This window comes from Falco rusticolus, chromosome 14 (genome assembly GCF_015220075.1).
Source record: "Falco rusticolus isolate bFalRus1 chromosome 14, bFalRus1.pri, whole genome shotgun sequence".
Taxonomy (NCBI): domain Eukaryota; kingdom Metazoa; phylum Chordata; class Aves; order Falconiformes; family Falconidae; genus Falco; species Falco rusticolus.
This window is the reverse complement of record NC_051200.1, coordinates 3,511,219-3,526,612: the sequence shown is the minus strand read 5'-3', so window position 1 is coordinate 3,526,612 and position 15,394 is coordinate 3,511,219. Positions and strand designations below refer to the sequence as shown.

The following is a 15,394-nucleotide window of genomic DNA, read 5'->3' as shown; positions in this document are numbered from 1 at the left end:
CAGTCTTGCTTAAAGCATTTAAATTCTTTTTTAAGAAGCATTATGCAGATTTGCTTTCTGAAAGCAAGTTAACACATTATATTTTAACATGAGATTTTTGCGGATAGATCCTGTGTTGCCACAATGACTTTTCATCATGTCTTTTTTTTGTTCAAACCACCCCCCCCTTTTTTTTTTAAGTTCTGAATGGTATAGGATTACACTGATCATTCATAGATTTACTTGAACAATGGAATAAATAATTTTTTCTGTTTTACTTCAAAGAATTGCCAAGAAAATGCTTTTAGAAGAAATTAAAGCCAATCTTTCCTCTGATGAGGATGCATCTTCAGATGATGAATCGGATGAAAGAAAAAAGAAAACTGGAAAGCAAAACGAAAACGCAGGAGATGATGGTGAGCACCAAAAAGCATCTGGGAAAAAATGGTGCTGTAGCACCTGTCATAATTTCAAAGGTTGCTGGGGAAAATGATCATAAAGTTTCTTCAGTTTTCAACAAAAAAATGTCATCGATGTTGATAGGTAGTTGCCAAATAGTCCAGTGTACATGGTCATGAGGATTGTTATCTTTTTTGCTCTTCTAAGTGTATTTTTTTGTTAATAGTCTGATTTTTGTAACCAGTTCAAAAGTCCTAGTGATTTGTGAGGAATAATCTGTACAGAACAGTAAGACTTGCAAATGCATGGGAAAGATTTGTCTAACATACACCGTTATTGGAACAGACATTTCAAGTGTTCGGGCAGCATAAAATACCTAAAATTTGAGGAAACATTGGTGTGTTGTTGCCCCCTTATTTCCTGGAAAAGCACAGAATTTAGCCTAAATTAATACAGATTTTAATTCTTGGCAAATTTAAGTAAGAAAAAAATGACCAGTGTGCATGTACTGACTTATCTCTGACAGAAGAGAATGAGAAGAAAGATAATTCTGAATCGGATTCAGAGGAAGAAGAATCAAAGAAGCCTAGATACAGACACAGACTGCTGAGGCACAAGCTAACAGTGAGTGATGGAGAGTCTGGTGAAGAAAAAAAGGTGAAACCAAAAGACAAAAAAGAAGGGAAACGCAGAAATAGAAGGAAAGGTACATAGTCCAGCTGTTTTGTTTTGGTTTTTTCACATGTACTTGTTTCTATAACATAAGTTGAAAGCCTATCAGAATGGAGATCTGAAAACTCTGTAGTTTTAAAATCTCTGTATAAACTTTAATGTATTAAATCTAGAATTCACTTGTCTGTGAATAATTGATAAATAATTTTATTGAGGCTGTTGAATACAAATGCAGCGCTCTCCACTTAGTGTATCCTCTGAATTGGGTTAATCGTGTTTAGTCTTAGAATATTAATTTTAAATAACAGTGGCAAGGCCAGCATGTCGTAATTTGTGAAGATCAACCTTATGTAATGTCTCTCCTTAGTTTGGACTGTTAGTACGCCCTTGTGCATCAGACATGTCTCCGTCCGAGTTCAAACTGTTGCAAGCTTTAGCTGAACACCAGATGGCACTGTGAAACGGTGCCTGACTTTGATTTGTCATTTTCATTGTTGCGTGCTGGAACAAGTCCTTTTGAACAGAGGAGTAGAGCGATAGTGAAGATAAATGCTTACTGCCATGCTGGTCAGTGTAGGTGTTGATAGTATTTTGTGACCAGTGGAAGTAGGGGTGCACAGTACATTCCTGCTCTGTGTTGCACTAATGCTAGCCATCTTTTGCAGACTCCATAGACTTTCCATAGACTAAAAGATGCAATGTGTTTTGTGTATAGTTTTCCTTCATGAAAACTCTTCATTTTTGTCTGAATGTATATTCATGCTTTTCCTCCCTTACGGAATTATAACTCTACCAACAACATGTCTTTCAAGAACAGTAATTGTAAATTAAGTGTCAATGTGCAAATAAAATGCAGCCAGAGTAATTCTCAGAATTCCTCAGTGTAAGTCTTTGGACTAGTCTTAGATAGAACAACATACTTTATTCCAGCTTGTTAGTTTTTAGCCCTATTTTACCAATATTATGTTCCCCCATGTATGTAAAACAATTCCTAAACCTTGTTACTCATAAAATAGTTACGCTTTCCACTGTGTTGAAGGTCAAACTGAAATTCTAAAGGTGCTAAATGGCATGCTGGTCTTAATTGCCTATAAATGCCAGTGATAGCTCCTAAAAGTAGTTATAGAAGTATTACCTGCTAGTTCAGGTGTATTTTTAATTGTCTTTTGAGTCAGTTTTAAACTTGCATTACCTGAAGAAACTTCAAGCCATAAATACAGTAATATAATTGCATATATAGTTAGTAAATAAGGCTCGTTTGCATGATTTGTGAAGTATGATTATAAAATTACGTCTAAAACATTCGAAACAAAAGTTTCTGTTTAACAAAAAATCATCTTTTGTTTGTTCAGCACTCTTCCCATTTTGTTCTCTCCTCCTTGCCTGCTGTCTTTGAAATGTGACACTTTCTCATGTAATGTTTTCTGTCATTTCCTTGTAAACTAAGATGTATTAATGCATAAAGACCTCAAGTCTTGTTGGCATAACATGCCATCTGTCACGGCTCAGCTAGTGCTTACATGTTAAGCTTTTCTATGCCATACCCCTTATATACTTGTTGCTTCTTGTCAGTGGGTTTAATGGGTCTTACAGTGTCTGAAACAAACTTCTGCCGTGCTTGTTGTTCTTAAACAGCTTGTATAATTAGAAGATACGTAACGTTGCTAACTTTGCAGTAATATTCAACATGAAATTATACTTCTGTTTGTAAAGTGAGCAGCGATGATTCAAATGACTCCGAGTTTCATGAATCTGCGGTTAGTGAAGAAGTCAGCGAGTCTGAAGACGACCAACGTCCACGAACAAGGTATAAGTAAAACTTAACTATGCTTAATCCTGGGTTTCATTTTATTAAAAATGTTAAGTTAATTAGCAGATAGCAAATTACTGACGAAGGTTTTAAGGACTTACCCAAAGTCTTTAACTTTCACCATCTCAAAGTTAAAGACTTTGGATAGGTCCTTAAAACCTTTGATGATACTTGTCAATAATTTGGTATCTGCTAATTAACTTGGCAGCAAATATGAGAATTTTTAATTTGTAGCACAATATGTGGTATACAGCATTTTGATGAGCCAGTATGAAAAACAGATTTAACAAAAAATGAGCATTTTTATGCCAAATGTGTCAAATGTCAATTGAGGAATGATGGATTGCAGTAGAAAAAGAATAAACAATTCTGAGATTCTTCAGGGTTGTCTGAAATAGACTGTTGCTGTGTGAGTCCCCTGAGTTGAGGGAGAGGAAGAAATTCAGAAGTAAACTCCTGGTTGCACAAAAAGAGTATGTTCTGAGTATATTGTGGTAATTAGCAATGTAATTCATGTACTTTTGTTACTGTTTGTCAGTGAGGCAATGAATGATTATTGTTAATCAGTAATACTGCCTGCGTTTTTCCATAGATCTGCCAAGAAAGCTGAGGCGGAAGAAAACCAGCGCAGTTACAAACAGAAAAAGAAACGAAGGCGTATAAAGGTTCAAGAGGATTCTTCAAGTGAAAACAACAATAAGGTACTATACTGTGTTTTGAACTAATAAATAGGAAAAGGAGTTCCTATCTCTTCTGCCACCTGCTTAGGGATTTGGGTATCTCAAACAACTCTGTATAAAGTACAGTAAAAAATTAAAACTTTTCTCAATGTTAAGTCAATGCTACAATTCATAAAACAGCACTGTTATGGAGAAAAATGGCCATGTTTAACTAAAACCATTTCCTGTTGTAGAAGATGACACAAATAGTAGATTAAGGCTTTCCTAGTATTAGGGCTTCTTTTCCTGTGTGGACTAGGTGATAGCTGATCTGATCTAGCACTACTAGAACAGAAAAATAGTTCTTTATTAATAGTCATTAGCTACTATAAAATTATAACAGTACCTTTAGTGCTGTCTTTGCACAGCTGGGCTTATCTTTAATACCTCAGAATACATTATAGTTCATCAGGCTGGCTAACTTGTTTTGAAAAAGTATCTTTTCTTATTAAGCTAAACGCCACCTGCATATATAAAAGTTGTTGGGAGCTTGTCTAAAAATGAAGCATTTGATGGTCTGTGCCATAATTTTCTTCCTAATGCTTTATTTATTTAATTTGAAATAGAGTAATTCTGAGGGTGAGGACAATGATGATTCAAAATCTCCTGGAAAAGGCAGGAAGAAAATAAGAAAAATTATTAAAGATGATAAGCTTAGAACAGAAACACAAAATGCACTGAAAGAGGAAGAAGAAAGAAGAAAACGTATAGCGGAAAGAGAACGGGAAAGAGAGAAATTGAGAGAGGTATGTTCTGTTTTCTTTGTGAAATGCTAGGAAATTGAACTGATGATGATGTTTAAGACTACATATTTACCCTTAGTTTAATTTGGTAAGTAATTAAATCTCTGTAACCTTGTAAGCCACAAGTTTTATCTGTAGTTTCCTGCAGATTAATGTTGGTAAGTTTTGTTCAAGACTGCAGAGGTCTTTAGAAGTATGTGTCAGTTGCCTGCTGCTTTACTGGGGAAAAGCGCTCTCCCAAAGTAAGTTGTGATGCATAGTGAACAATTTAAGGTTTCTCTTTACTCCATAAATGGTGACTTCCAATTTTACTAAAGCTGGTGTCTGTAAAATGCTTGGTATTATTCAAATGTGCAGTATTCCTATGATGCCCTGTTTCTACTTCTAGGTGATAGAGGTAGAAGATGCTTCACCTCTGAAATGTCCTATTACAACTAAGCTGGTTTTAGATGAAGATGAAGAAACCAAAGAACCATTGGTGCAGGTTCACAGGAGTATAGTTACCAGACTGAAACCACACCAAGTAGATGGTAAGGAAAGAGAATTTAATTTTTTTTTCCCCCCTCCACTTACGCAGCACCTTATGCAACCTGAATTAGAATCCTAAGAAAATCTCCTTGGCAGGCAAATGCCAGGATGTCAGGTTTAATGCTTTATGTTTGGAACGTCTGAACAAAAGTAAACGAGATCAGCCATACCTGTTGTTTTACAAGCAAAGAACCTTAGAAATGTAAAGTTGGAAGGGTCCTCAGAATCACCCAGTTCTCTACACTGAGGGCAGAATCAATTTATATTTACCTGTTCTATTGAGGAATTAGTATATTCACTTTTTGCAGTTTTCAGTGAAGTTTTAAAAATCTCTCAGTATTTTCCTGGCTTTCTTAACAGAATTTTTTTTTCCTGATACCTGACATGACTGCTCATCAAGCCAGCTTCTTTCTGTATTCTGTTTCTAGTGGAGAAGGAAAAAAGGGGAATAACCAATTGTAATTTTCTTCACAGCTCATTCTGTTGTTTTAAAATTTCCTCAAAGTTCATAATCTACAGCCATTTCAGTAAGGAACTTCGGGACTTGCTTCAACTCTTAAAGGGAGGTGCCCTGAACCAGGCACAGCAGTGAAGTTGAAGCATCATCTGTGCTGAGTATAGCATAGTAGAACACAACTCCCCAGTAAATACTGTAAAGAACAAAAAAAACCACCCAGCAGACCCTCATGCTGTTAATGCATTTTATTAATGTAGCATACATTTCCTTTCCTTTTTCAGCTGTCACAGTTCTTAACTTGACTTTTTTCCTCTTTAAGCATAGAACTTACATCTGATTTGTCTTGGCAGAATTTTTTCGAGTTTGTATCAGATAATGTTGCTGATTTACTGAGAATCATTTTAGTCTTTTCATGAGGTCCTTGCCACTTTTTGTTCTGTCTCCTCTTTTCTCCCTATCCCCAAGATCACAATCATCTGCAGTCTGCACAGTAATATTTTCTGACCCAGATGCCACATCTTCAGTGAAAACTGTGAATATAATTACGTTCAAGACAAAAGATGGTCCCCTGTACAACCCATTGGACAGAAATGCATCAATAATTACCCTGAGCACTGCTTTTCTAAGAGTTACTATGATGTTACAGGGATCACACCTATCTCTTGTGAACTTTACTAAAATGAACATTTAATAAGAAAGTTTTCAATATTTTCTTCAGGTGTTCAGTTCATGTGGGATTGCTGTTGTGAATCTGTAAAAAAAACAAAGACATCTCCTGGTTCTGGATGCATTCTTGCTCACTGTATGGGTCTGGGGAAAACGTTACAGGTAAGAAACAAGTCTTTTTTTCTGATCTGTAGTTTACTCTCAAAAGTTGGTCCAGCAAAAGTTAATGACTTTCAGAACATAGTGAAGCTTACTGTTTCCTAGGCAGTGACTCGATGAGGGTTTCTGGAGATAAACATTTTGTAACAAGGTCTTGAGAAAGAAGTTGTGTTTTATAGTATACAGCTGTGAAAGTTGTGATACACACCTGTGCTTTCTCTGCTTTTAAAATATCTAAAATTAGATTAGGTAATCATTGTTATACATGTGAAAAGATTATATTTAGTTGTAAGTGATGTGTAGCTCCCTTGCAACTCCGAACAAGCTAATAAGAGCTAGTAGGATACAGGCTTCAGGAAGCTATGTTTGTAAGACAGTTTAATAATCTGAAGCAGATTGTGGGTTTTACTGTCTTCCTTATTCCTTCGTTGTTCCTTATTTTACTCAGTGGTTTTTCAGTTAATTTGTTGCATTGATAAAGCAGAGGTTTATTTAGGGTCTGGGACTTTTTTGTTTGGTTGGCTTTGGTTGTGCCAGACTTCCAGTGTCTAAAGTCAGATGGTTTGCGTTTTAATGTAAAATGTTTTGTTACAATTTAGACTTTTCCAGGTTGAGGGACAGGGGGCATTTGTTTTCTATTTCAGTAATTGTCCATATGTACTTTCATATTTTTGAGTCTTTGTGCATCACAAGCAGTTAAGACCAGAAACCTTCATTGCCTTGGCAGTTAACTACAGGGCATACTTTCAACCCATTTTTCACTTCTTTATTTCTTTTCTTTGGCTTTACTGTTCTTTGCTTCCTGAGATCTTCAGGTTCGAGCCTTCATTGTCACTTCAGCGCATGTTCCTTCTCCTTTGCACTGCTGAAGACTGCTTTGCAAAAATCTTTAAACCAGGATATTGTAGCATTTCTTAAAAAAATTTTCCATATTTCTCGGTCTGATACAGGTGGCTTTTCTGCCATATTGAAAGTTGCGTAGTGAAAAAGTTACCATTTCTGTTAGTCTTTAGATGAAGGTCAGTCCCCATCTTAAAATGTTGCTTCTGAAACTGATCAGTCAAGCAGTTGCTGTAAAAGTTCTTCTCAAAAGCTCTTTTTCTTGGGCCTCATATAATCATTGCAGGCCTCAGGAGAAGCTTATGCCCTTGACCTTCAAAAGAGGTAAAAGATCTAAACCAATTTTCTTAAATTCCCTGCATCTCAGTATTCATGCTAGTACCATTCAGGGTAGTCAGGAATGTTGAATCCCTTTCGCATTTGCTTGTTTCCAAGCACCTATCATCATAAATTCAGGTTTTGCATTTGGCCAGACGTAGCATCACCACAAATACTGTGAGCAAGGAGCTGGGGTGAGTTCCCTGTCCTGCTGCTCTGCTGCCCAGTCTGTTCCCAAGTACTCCTTTAGCAGAAGACATTTGACAGAAGAACCTTTCCTTCTGATTCTGGGGAAGAGAAAAAAGAGAACTCTGAAGAAGAAAGAAGGGTAATGACCTTATCTATGCTTGAAAAGGACCTCAGAAAAGCAGGGCTGCTTGGCTCTCCCTGTCATTGGCCTCTGATGCTGCGTTTCCTCATTTCTGGAGGAGGGAGATACTCCCATACCTTTATCTCAGGACAGCTGGCCAGTGAAATGAATTACTGTGAACCTTTCTGATCTCTGACTTGAGCAAAATCATGAGAAATCTAACTTGCCGCTTCTGCAGGCATGGGAATTGATCAGACCCAATTTCAACTTGGGGTCAGTCAGGGCCTTCCTATGCCAGGAGCGGTTCTTGGCCATCAGGTTCACTCAACAGGAGCTCTGCCTGGTGCTCCCAGCATGTGACCGGCCAGCCTAGATCGCGTTAGCAGCCAGCACTTGCTCAGCACTTCCTTCTGAATCTTTCTTCCCATGCTCCAAATGTGGATGCACTTACTTCCTGGAGGGCAGTCTCTTTAGCGTGGTGATGGTGGTTCTCAAAGAGGTTATTTTCTTCCTACAGTGAGGATGGGATCCTCAAAACATCTGTGAGGAAATGCCATTTCACCATCCTCTTCCATCTTGGTCAGTTGTGGTAGAAGCTTCCCCATGGGACTGGGGAGCCCTATTGCCTGACCCGAGGGCTCAAGATATGTCCATGCGTAGAGAGGTCAGTATATCAGTGTACGGGAATTCCAAACTGTATGAAAGATGTCTTAAGATTGTTGTGCCATAGCTGAATTCACGCTCTGCAGGTGGCAACAGGTAGCTTTATGACCTTGTCAGGCACTTCACAAACAAAATGCTGTAAGATCCTGCTGACAAGCTGTGAGTATTGACACTTACGTTTGGAATGGGCTGTCTCAGTAGTTTTTACTCTCAGTAGTGCTCACATCTGCCGTCTTAGTTGGTGTTTGGCATAGGTTGTGCACCTGGATGCTGTAAGATAGCAGATTTGACTTGTCTTGAAGGCTTTCATTAATATTTTTGGAGATTTGAAATGTGCTTCAAGAGAAAATCTTCAGAGGGACTCTAGCAGGAGGTGAATGCTACTCTGCTAGCTTTAGGTGTGCCCTGCTGGGTCAGATGGCTTCAGTATTCTTGCATCTTCCCTGTAAACCATTGCTACCCAGGGTTTTTCAAAAAGTGAAGTTACGTGACAAAGACCTAATCCTGTTCTCCTCTGACTTAATTTAGATAAATTTTATTTTGGACTTTCTGATCCTGAGGATCATCTTTCTTGACCTGCAAATTGCAGGATATAGTTCTGGAGTGCTTAGGCTGGTGTAACGTCTTCAGGTTCTTTAGATCCCCTAGATTCGTCTGCAAAGAACAGGCTCAAGAGAAGCTTGGGGTTTGTGGCTTTCTGATTTTGGTGGGGTTTTGTTGGTTGTGGGGTTTTTTTTGAGTAACACAATGTTCTCAATGATCAGAGGCACTGTGGTCATGCACTGTATGTACTGTTTAGGTAAAACAAGCTGCAGCCTTGGCTGTTTGTGGTGCACAGCACGTGGGCAGTGTTTAAGAACTCCAGCTGCAGTATATATAGCTTTGCTTTGTTTATGGAAGTTGGGGTGACAGGCACAGTATTTTGAAAATCTGCAATACTGTAGAGGAGAGCTTTCATACATACTTGGAAAATCACCTTTGAAGAGTGTATTTGTACGTGCTTATGGTTCTTCAGGTTAATTACACCTTTTACTGGAGGTTTGCAGTGTTTGGCAGAGCTGTTGTGCTTTAGTGTAGCAATGCAGTCTAGGGGACTTTGTACGCTTACACTTTGTATACTTCAGTTTGATGAAATATTTTACAGCAGATGGTATTTTTGTATGTGATCCAGATGTGTTCATGACATTGGATTTGCCTGTAACGCCTTGATAGTCTCAGAGCCACAGTTACAAATATGTGTCAGGTATTTTTATGGCCAGTGTTTGTAGCTTAGGTAGTTGGTTTTTCCCTTGTGGTCATTTGCCAGTCCTACTGTACTCTCTAATGCCGTTTGTTGTTTAGCTCTTAAAAGAGCTAAATCAGCAATAGGTTTTAGCAGACTTTGCAAACTGCAGAGAAGAATGTCAGTGAAGGATCGGGGAAATAAGGCAATTAGGGAGTTGCTGGCTGTCCAGGACATAGGACTTCCGTGGTTACTCTTCAGGGGTAGTTTTTGCATCTGAACATGAGATGCTTTTGTCTTGATCGCATAACCACTAGTAATTCCTTTCGTATCGCAACATCTAAAAGCAGTCTGTGGCCCAAGCATGTTTTTCCATTTTCTGAGAATAATCACACAGTTTGAAATTACTTTGATCAGTGTATTAAATCAGAGTTGCCAGATACCAAGATTTGCTCCGGAAAGAGCTTTCTGGATGTTGTACAGTATGTGGATGAGTGCAGTCTTCACCAATAGAAGTCTGGTGTGAGAGCTGGAGCTGCCATGGGACCACTGATCCTTCTGCTCCCAGGTGTTTACAGGTTACCTCTAGCCCTGCCTTTATTTGCTGCTGCTCAAAACCAGGCAGCCCAGCAGAAATACTGAGGGCATCGGAATATTTCAAGTTTTTTTCCCAGGCCTGAAGGAGGTGTTATCATTTGCATCATAGAGCCAGTCTGGCTGCAGGGTGAATACTTGGAAAGTGATTCAATAACCTGCTTCGGAGCTCTTTGGAGGAAGTTTACCAATATGTTGAAAAAATGTGGGAAACGTTGATTTAAGGCTGAAGTTCACTTTCAAGAAACCTGATATATTTATGGTCCAAAGAGGTGAAGTTATTTAATGTGTGGGACAGGTATTGGGAGAAAACTTTAAAATGACCTAGTAGAAATTTCTAGTTTATGAAAATGATTGGTGAAATGTATAGGGAGGGTTCCTTATTTACACAATCGTTCAGCAATCTGATACAACTCAAAACTGCATGCATCTTGGTATGTGAAGGATGTACGCAGCCATATAATGCAGAGTAGTAAGTGTATGACTTCAAAATGCATGTGTATTAAATTTTAAGCAGCAAGTTATTTAACAAAGAAAATGTTGAAACAAGACTGTTGTTGGTAAGTTCTATCTGTGAATATATACTTGTCTGTTTCTTTGCTAGCGTTTAATACTCAGTGTTTTATTTGGCATTTTGTCTGTTTTTTCTCTCACAGGTAGTAAGCTTTCTTCACACGGTCTTGCTGTGTGACAAGCTGGATTTTCGGACAGCTCTGGTAGTGTGCCCACTAAACACTGCCTTGAACTGGTTGAATGAGTTTGAAAAATGGCAAGAAGATTTAGAAGATGACAAAAAACTGGAGGTATAAGACTTAAACAAGTATTTGAAAACAAAATAACTGAACGGTTTACATAATTAGGAAGCTCCACCACTCAAAATACAGGCTAAGGAATGTACTTTAAGTCTGTGAAAAATCTACTTGCATTAATAAGCCTTAGGCATTTGAAAGTTACCCCAGTACTTCAGTATTTTAAGAGAAGTTCAAGCATATTTTTCCCCCTTTGAAAGGTTTGTGAACTAGCAACTGTGAAACGCCCTCAAGAGAGAGGCTATATGCTCCAGCGTTGGCAAGATGAAGGAGGTGTGATGATAATAGGCTATGAGATGTATCGTAACCTTGCACAAGGCAGGAACGTGAAGAGCCGAAAACTTAAAGAAATATTTAATAAAGCTTTAGTTGATCCAGGTAAGTGAAAATTAAGGTATGCATTATATATATTGTACTTCCTAGTTTATGTATATGAGCTGAGTAATCTTGCAAATGGAAATCTGTTGGGCAAATGATTTTAAACAATAACGTTGGTAAGATTTATCACATTTTCTTTGTTGGCTTTTGTTGAGATACAGGAATGGTTCTTCAGAAACTACCCCATCTGCTTTTGTAAACAGACTTCTGTAACAGTCTTTTCTATTAGATCAAAGACAGAAATGACAGCTAGCATTGCTTTCTTTGCGAGGTGATTTGAAGTGACTCTGGAACCTAACATTATTTTAATCTGCTGATTTGTTGCAGCCACAAGCTGCTTTATCCTTGATAGAAATGTATTGTTGAGGAAGCAACTACGCATGGAAAACAGTTGAGAATGTACTTTAGAAGTGTGAATGAACAAGTGTTAATTAAGTGCTAATTGAATCGATTGCAGATAAAACACTTGATTAATTTTTCAGTCTTAAAGAAACGGATGTCTGGTTTAAGGGCAGCTGAACTGAGTGAACGTGAAAAGAAAGCACTTGAAAATATTCCAAGCTGATAAAACCAGTCTGTCAGGTGGTCACTAAAAAGAACTAAAAATACTAGGATTAGCAAGTTTCACCAAAATAGCAAAATTTTCCTACAAATTCTGAATTGGCAATTGATCTCTGAAAACAAGTTATGTTTTTACAGCGTGCAGTAAACCTCAAAAACTGTTTTTAGAAGGCACCTTTGCTGTAACTTGGTATTTCTCTTTAAATTAGGAATGCTGATACAGTAGGTAGGGTAAATGGCTTCTTTGATTCTGGAGATAGGTTTTCTTGGGTTTTATTTACTTGGCTGGGCTTCAGGTTTCTTGACAAGTGTGTGGCTGATACGCTTTTCTTTGGTTTTTTCTTCTTTTTTTAATCTGATTGAAATGCAGCATTGGTCTGGTTTGTAATTGTACTTGGTGAGCTTGATTTTGTGAAGTCTCAAATAATAGGGCTGTGGATTTTGTTCTGTTAGACAAAAGGGATTCTTCTAATGGGAAAAATAACTTTGTGGTTGTTGGCATTGTCCAGTTGGAATTGGCATCTCCAGCTCTGCAGAAAGCCTGTCTGAGCAGCTAAAACATTAATTTTTCTGCCAGTTTGACTAAATCGTATAATTGCTGTGGAGTCAGTAGCTGTACAGTAGTCAGTACAGTAGCTGATAAACTATTTTTGTGATCATGTTGAACCTGCATACATTATTTAAGCAATTAAGAAAACACGCTTCTTGCCAGTGGGTTTTCTGACTCCTTCTATTAATGTGGCAGTTACTAAAAATAATAAAAAAAAATTAAAGAGCGGGGTGGGGAGAACACTGCTGTCCGTCTTATTTTGTACCTGGTTTGCTCAGGATGTTGCAGTTGTTGAGAAAATTGCTGAGTAAGTTAAAACTAGAGAAGAAAAGGTGTGAACTGCTGTCTTGAAGTAGCAGTGACAGGGGAGTAGCTTTGTATTCAGCAGGTCATGTTCTGGTGCAACGATGAAATAAAATGTTATACGCTTTTACAGTGATGGATTTTTATGGTGATTATTCCTTGTGAAAAGTGTAAGGGAAGCTAAACATAGGGGTTGTTACCACATGTCTTTTTAGTAGTATTGTCCCTTTCTTTGTGGATTGTTTTTTATGTAACTTCAGAAATACTGGGCTGTGGAGTGAGGTGGCCTGTTGAGCACGTGATTTTATGGAGGAGACAGTGATGTGTGTAACCTTCCCTGTCCCATCTCTTGTCAACCTCTTGGTTTTTACATCCTCCTTAGAGGTGTGGTTCTGCTATACTTCCAGACCTCTTCAGACAGCTTAGGACTCAGGATAGAGCAGTGTTTGTCATTAGGTTATTGACTTTTGTAGATTTAATCAGGTTCAGAAACTGCAGCACATTGAACGTTGAATTGGATAATTCCCTGTGAACCTGTTACTCTCTTCTACTCTCTTCTTGGACTAGTTGGTTGGTAGGATGGTATCAGACCATTAGGAAAACTAACCTTGAGATAACTCTGTAATTATTTTCGTGTTGCTTCCCATCTTTCCTTATTTTAACTAATTACAAAAAGACAGACATGTTCATCTGTTGTTACCCATTAGTTTTTGGAGACATTTGGATTTGCTAAATTGATGAGAAGTATTTTGCAGCGACCATCGTTTGTTTCTTGCTATCTTAGTGAATCACAGCACTGACAGTATAACAGGCTGACAGTAAGAGTTATGAAGCTGTAGGCTGGCTTACTGCTGTGACTGTAAATAGGAAACCCGGTTCCTCTGGGAGCATTTTTAATTTAAAAAGTTGCAAATTCGGTATTTGAGCGATAATTTAATGATATGTGTCTGGTTAAAATGAATACTGCTAGGGTAGATGTATTCTATAGTAGAAGCTTGTATTGCACTGTATACTCTACGGAAGAGGGGACCAGAGAGGGAAGGTTTAGCCAAAGTTTATGGGTGGAGGAGTGATTTCATTAATTAACTAGCTCTGCTATGTGAAATAATAGCAGGATTATATATGCATGCAGAGCAACAAATGGTTTCCCATAATGCCTTGTGCAGCTGATGAAATGCTGTTGGGTTTATTGATAGCTGTTGTGCTTTGCTCGCAGCATTTTAATAACTATATTTTTTTTTGCTTGCTGCTACTAATAAAAATTCCATTACTGTTTAACTTGGAAACTACTCTTTAATTGGCAGTTGTACAAAGCAGACAAGTTCTTGTAGACTTCAGAGGAGGAGGAGAACCGTGTGTATATCTATCTATCTATCACTGAGTATTTTTAATGTATATCAATATATTAACAAGTGTAAGTACAGTAAGAAGGATAAGAAGATGAAGACTGTGATCTTTGAGGACAGATTGAAAGACTGAAGTTTTTCAGCCTAGAAGTCAGACAACTAAGCTGACATTTTCCACCATGTAAGGGCTGGTTACTGAAAGGACTGTTATCAGTTGGTTTTTACATCAGTTGGAGAAAGGAAAGGGCAGAACTTACTCTGATTTGCAGCAGAGATCTTTTAAATTAGGTATTGCACTGTGTTTTAGCAAGAGAGAGAGGTCATGGAGTTTCCTATTTCTGTCCAGGAGGATAGGTCCCTTTCTCATAACTCTGATCTCAGGTGAAGTAGACTAAATGATCCCTTGAGGTCCCTTTAAGCTTTACATTCCTTTCGAATATGATAAATGTTCTGTCCATAATGAATTGCATTTATGTTTTTTAAGAACAAGGAAAAAACACAAAAATTTATGAAAATCCCTGCCACTGAATTGTAGCCAAGATGTTAGTTCAAGATACCAATGCTACATGCCTGCCAAACAAACCATGAATAATTTTACAAAGGTAGTTTATTCATATTTTACTATCATTCGCTTACTCTAAACAACAGCTTTTCAGGTGGATTTTTGGTTTGTTTTTTTTTAACTAACCAGTTCATGTTAATGAATCACAGTCTTTACTGAAACTGATTTCTGGGGTATCTGCACAATTTCGATTGCTGTCTATTATTAAGACTTCATTGTCCTTCTCTAATGTACTTTGATTCCAGTTGTAAACATAATGTACTAGACCAAATCTATTTCTGAGAATGATGTATTAATGTGCAAACTGTCACATCTGGTGGGGAGATGTTGCAAATCCTTGCCAGTGCTGCAGTTCTAGAAAACTGCTCTAAACCATCTCAGTAGTACTGCGCGCTGGGTGAACTTGTGAGATCCTTGCTCTTCAGGAGATACTAGGACAAGGAGTAGAGAAGGCTCTGTCACTATTAAGAGGTGTTTACCTAAAATTAAAGGAAGGCTTTGTGTATAGCCACTCAGTGTTCTGCATGCTGTCAAAACTAGGGAAGGTACAAAAACTGTGACATACTGTGGGGAAATGTTTCTTTGGCAGGTGTGAAAACTCAGAAATACATAGGCTTGGATAAGTCTAAGTGTGTTTAGAATTCATATGTGGACTTGAATAATTGTCTTCTAGACTTGGTTAAAGACATTGGTTTTCTGCTTGGGAGAATTCTTGATTCCTTTTCTGTTAGCATATAAGATTCATATCACTTTGACACTTAGCATGGCACGATGAAGATGACCAGCACTGGCATTAGGTCATGCAA

The 15,394-nt window shown here is 37.9% G+C and overlaps 1 protein-coding gene across 5 annotated transcripts in view; it reads left to right on the top strand.

Annotated features, from left to right (window-relative positions):
- Positions 1-15,394, top strand: part of ATRX (ATRX chromatin remodeler) — an 86,461-nt gene that overhangs the window by 38,937 nt on the left and 32,130 nt on the right. For all 5 annotated transcript variants that reach the window (XM_037408337.1, XM_037408336.1, XM_037408339.1 and 2 more), the window contains 9 exons: positions 265-395; positions 905-1,084; positions 2,764-2,857; positions 3,453-3,561; positions 4,146-4,325; positions 4,711-4,852; positions 6,026-6,135; positions 10,736-10,882; positions 11,089-11,266. In XM_037408337.1, the coding sequence (XP_037264234.1) occupies positions 265-395; positions 905-1,084; positions 2,764-2,857; positions 3,453-3,561; positions 4,146-4,325; positions 4,711-4,852; positions 6,026-6,135; positions 10,736-10,882; positions 11,089-11,266 (1,271 nt within the window). The remainder of the gene's footprint in view (positions 1-264; positions 396-904; positions 1,085-2,763; positions 2,858-3,452; positions 3,562-4,145; positions 4,326-4,710; positions 4,853-6,025; positions 6,136-10,735; positions 10,883-11,088; positions 11,267-15,394) is intronic.